Source organism: Carassius gibelio, chromosome B3, assembly GCF_023724105.1.
Source record: "Carassius gibelio isolate Cgi1373 ecotype wild population from Czech Republic chromosome B3, carGib1.2-hapl.c, whole genome shotgun sequence".
Classification (NCBI taxonomy): Eukaryota; Metazoa; Chordata; class Actinopteri; order Cypriniformes; family Cyprinidae; genus Carassius; species Carassius gibelio.
The window spans coordinates 20264969-20268108 of NC_068398.1; the positions used below are offsets into that span (position 1 = coordinate 20264969).

The following is a 3140-nucleotide window of genomic DNA, read 5'->3' on the forward strand; positions in this document are numbered from 1 at the left end:
CATTATTGAAGCTCAGCAAGCTCTCCTGTAACTAATCAGGTAAATTCATGCAATTACTGGTGGTGGTGTTACTATATCCGTATGGTCTTTCAAGGCCTGTCTGTGTCTGCCTATCGTGACTATTTCTGTACGGTCTATCGAGACCTGTCTGTGTCCGGCTATCATGGCTATTTTTCTGTATGGTCTATCAAGGCCTGTCCCATGTCTGCATATTGTGGCTATCTGTGTCTGGCCTATTGTGGCTATTTCTGTACGGTCTATCGAGACCTGTCCGTGTCCGGCTATCATGGCTATTTTTCTGTATGGTCTATCAAGGCCTGCCCCATGTCTGCCTATTGTGGCTATCAGTGTCTGGCCTATCGTGGCTATTTCTGTACGGTCTATCGAGACCTGTCCGCGTCCGGCTATCATGGCTATTTTTCTGTACGGTCTATCAAGGCCTGTCCCATGTCTGCATATTGTGGCTTCTGTGTCTGGCCTATCGTGGCTATTTCTGTACGGTCTATCGAGACCTGTCCGTGTCCGGCTATCATGGCTATTTTCTGTATGGTCTATCAAGGCCTGTCCCATGTCTGCCTATTGTGGCTGTCTGTGTCTGCCTATCGTGGCTATTTCTGTACGGTCTATCGAGGCCTATCTGTGTCTGGCTATAATGGCTATTTCTGTACGGCCTATCGAGGCCTGTCTGTGTCTGCCTATCGTGGCTGTCTGTGTCTGGCCTATCGTGGCTATTTCTGTACGGCCTATCAAGGCCTGTCCGTGTCCGGCCATCATGGCTATTTTTCTGTATGGTCTATTGAGGCCTGTCCTGTGTCTGCCTATTGTGGCGATTTCTGTACGGCCTATTGAGGCCTGTCTGCGTCTGCCATTGTGGCTGTCTGCGTCTGGCCTATCGTGGCTATTTATGTACGGCCTATCGAGGTCTGTCTGCGTCTGCCTATCGTGGCTAATCATGGTCTATCGAGGCCTGTCTTGCGTCTGCCTATCGTGGCTGTCTGCGTCTGGCCTATTGTGGCTATTTATGTACGGTCTATCGAGGCCTGTCTGTGTTGGCTATCATGGCTATTTCTGTACGGTCTATCGAGGCCTGTCCGTGTCCGCCTATCGTGGCTGTCTGCGTCTGGCCTATTGTGGCTATTTCCGTTGGTCTATCGAGGCCTGTCCGTGTCTGGCTATCATGGCTATTTTTCTGTATGGTCTATCAAGGCCTATCTGTGTCTGGCCATCATGGCTATTTCTGTACGGTCTATCAAGGCCTGTCTGCGTCTGCCTACTGTGGCTGTCTGTGTCTGGCCTATCGTGGCTATTTATGTATGGTCTATCGAGGCCTGTCTTTGTCTGGCTATCATGGCTATTTTTCTGTACGGTCTATCGAGGCTGTCTGTGTTCTGCCTATCATGGCTATTCTGTATGGTCTATCGAGGCCTGTCTGCGTCTGCCTATCGTGGCTGTCTGCGTCTGGCCTATCGTGGCTATTTCTGTTGGTCTATTAAGGCCTGTCTGTGTCTGCCTATCGTGGCTGTCTGCGTGAGGCCTATCGTGGCTATTTCTGTTGGTCTATTAAGGCCTGTCTGTCTGCCTATCGTGGCTGTCTGCGTGAGGCCTATCGTGGCTATTTATGTACGGTCTATTGGGGCCTGTCCGCGTCTGCCTATTGTGGCTGTCTGCGTCTGGCCTATCGTGGCTATTTATGTTCGGCCTATCGAGGCCTGTCCGTGTCTGCCTATCGTGGCTATTTCTGTTGGTCTATCGAGGCCTGTCTGTGTCTGCCTATCGTGGCATTTCTGTTGGTCTATCGAGGCCTGTCTGTGTCTGCCTATCGTGGCATTTCTGTTGGTCTATCGAGGCCTGTCTGTGTCTGCCTATCGTGGCATTTCTGTTGGTCTATCGAGGCCTGTCTGTGTCTGCCTATCGTGGCATTTCTGTTGGTCTATCGAGGCCTGTCTGTGTCTGCCAATCGTGGCTGTTTCTGTTGGTCTATTGAGGCCTGTCTTTGTCTGCCTATCGTGGCTATTTCTGTTGGTCTAACGAGGCCTGTCCGTGCCTGCCTATCGTGGCTGTCTGTGTCCTGCCTATCGTTGCTGTCTGTGTCTGGCCTATTTCTGTAAAACTTAAGAAGTTTAATCTAACGTCATTATACTGGTCATGCTAACTCTCTTTCTATTTCTTCCAGGAACCTTAGGATTCACAACTGGTGGGTATACTTCATCTACTTTATTTTGGGGGGAAGGCTGGCCCCGTCTGGAGGTCTCATAATCCACCTAATTTTGGGGGTCTGCTGCGCCCCTGCCTTCGTCTTCAGGCAGGAAATGCAGATTCGCTACCCTCGGATTACGAACCATGGACGGGGCCTTCCGCCAAAGAAATTTATAATTGTGCTCGCTGAGCTGTCAATAAATGTATGCTTCGTACATTCCTCTATCTCCCGAGTCTTTCTGGTAGAAATGGAAGCTTTAGCCTAAGTTCTGCCAGGAAGACTCAATCACTTCGTCACTAATTACCTTCATCCTTATCCAATCACGTCTTTATACTCCTGTATAAAAGATCGTACTTACACATGTTTGAGTTCGCAGATGCCAACGCGACAACAACCTCCACCCTCCCCACCACCACCAGGATGGTCCTGTCCTTACCTTCCAGGGGGGGTCTGCTGCGCCCCTGCCTTCGTCTTCAGGCAGGAAATGCAGATTCGCTACCCTCGGATTACGAACCATGGACGGGGCCTTCCGCCAAAGAAATTTATAATTGTGCTCGCTGAGCTGTCAATAAATGTATGCTTCGTACATTCCTCTATCTCCCGAGTCTTTCTGGTAGAACTACATGTTGATCCAATGTCTAAACAGCTCTGTCAGTAGACAAGTAAACATTTTGTGAGTTCAGTTTCTACATGAATTTAAGTAAATTTGTGTAAAATGTTTTATTTTTCCATTTTCTATATATCTGTATAGACATCAGCCATTGAAAAATATCATCTGACTTTGTATAAACAAGAGTTATCCCCCCCCCCCCCCTTTCAGATAAAGGATCCACACTCGCTGTTTCTTTTTAATGACTTGAAATCTATTTTAATTTTGCAATGGAGCAATTGACAATCAAATGTTTTGGCAACAAGCCTACTTCAGTTTATCATTTTTATTTAT

The 3140-nt window shown here is 48.2% G+C and overlaps 1 protein-coding gene across 2 annotated transcripts; it reads left to right on the top strand.

Annotated features, from left to right (window-relative positions):
* On the top strand, positions 1 to 2785 carry LOC127952364 (uncharacterized). 2 transcript variants are annotated; one of them, XM_052550748.1, is made up of 2 exons: positions 1 to 144; positions 268 to 2785. In XM_052550748.1, the coding sequence occupies exon 2, from the start codon at positions 287 to 289 to the stop codon at positions 1529 to 1531; it is 1245 nt and encodes a 414-aa protein (XP_052406708.1). In that variant the 5' UTR covers positions 1 to 144; positions 268 to 286; the 3' UTR covers positions 1532 to 2785. The 2 variants fall into 2 exon arrangements, 1 of the variants encoding a protein (XP_052406708.1); XR_008152928.1 differs by having other exon boundaries at positions 57 to 2194; positions 2574 to 2785.
* Positions 2786 to 3140: the final 355 nt, after the last annotated feature.

Excerpts from the sequence above, each read along its gene's own strand:
- LOC127952364 (XM_052550748.1), top strand. The coding sequence starts at position 287 with ATGGCTATTTTTCTGTATGGTCTATCAAGGCCTGCCCCATGTCTGCCT.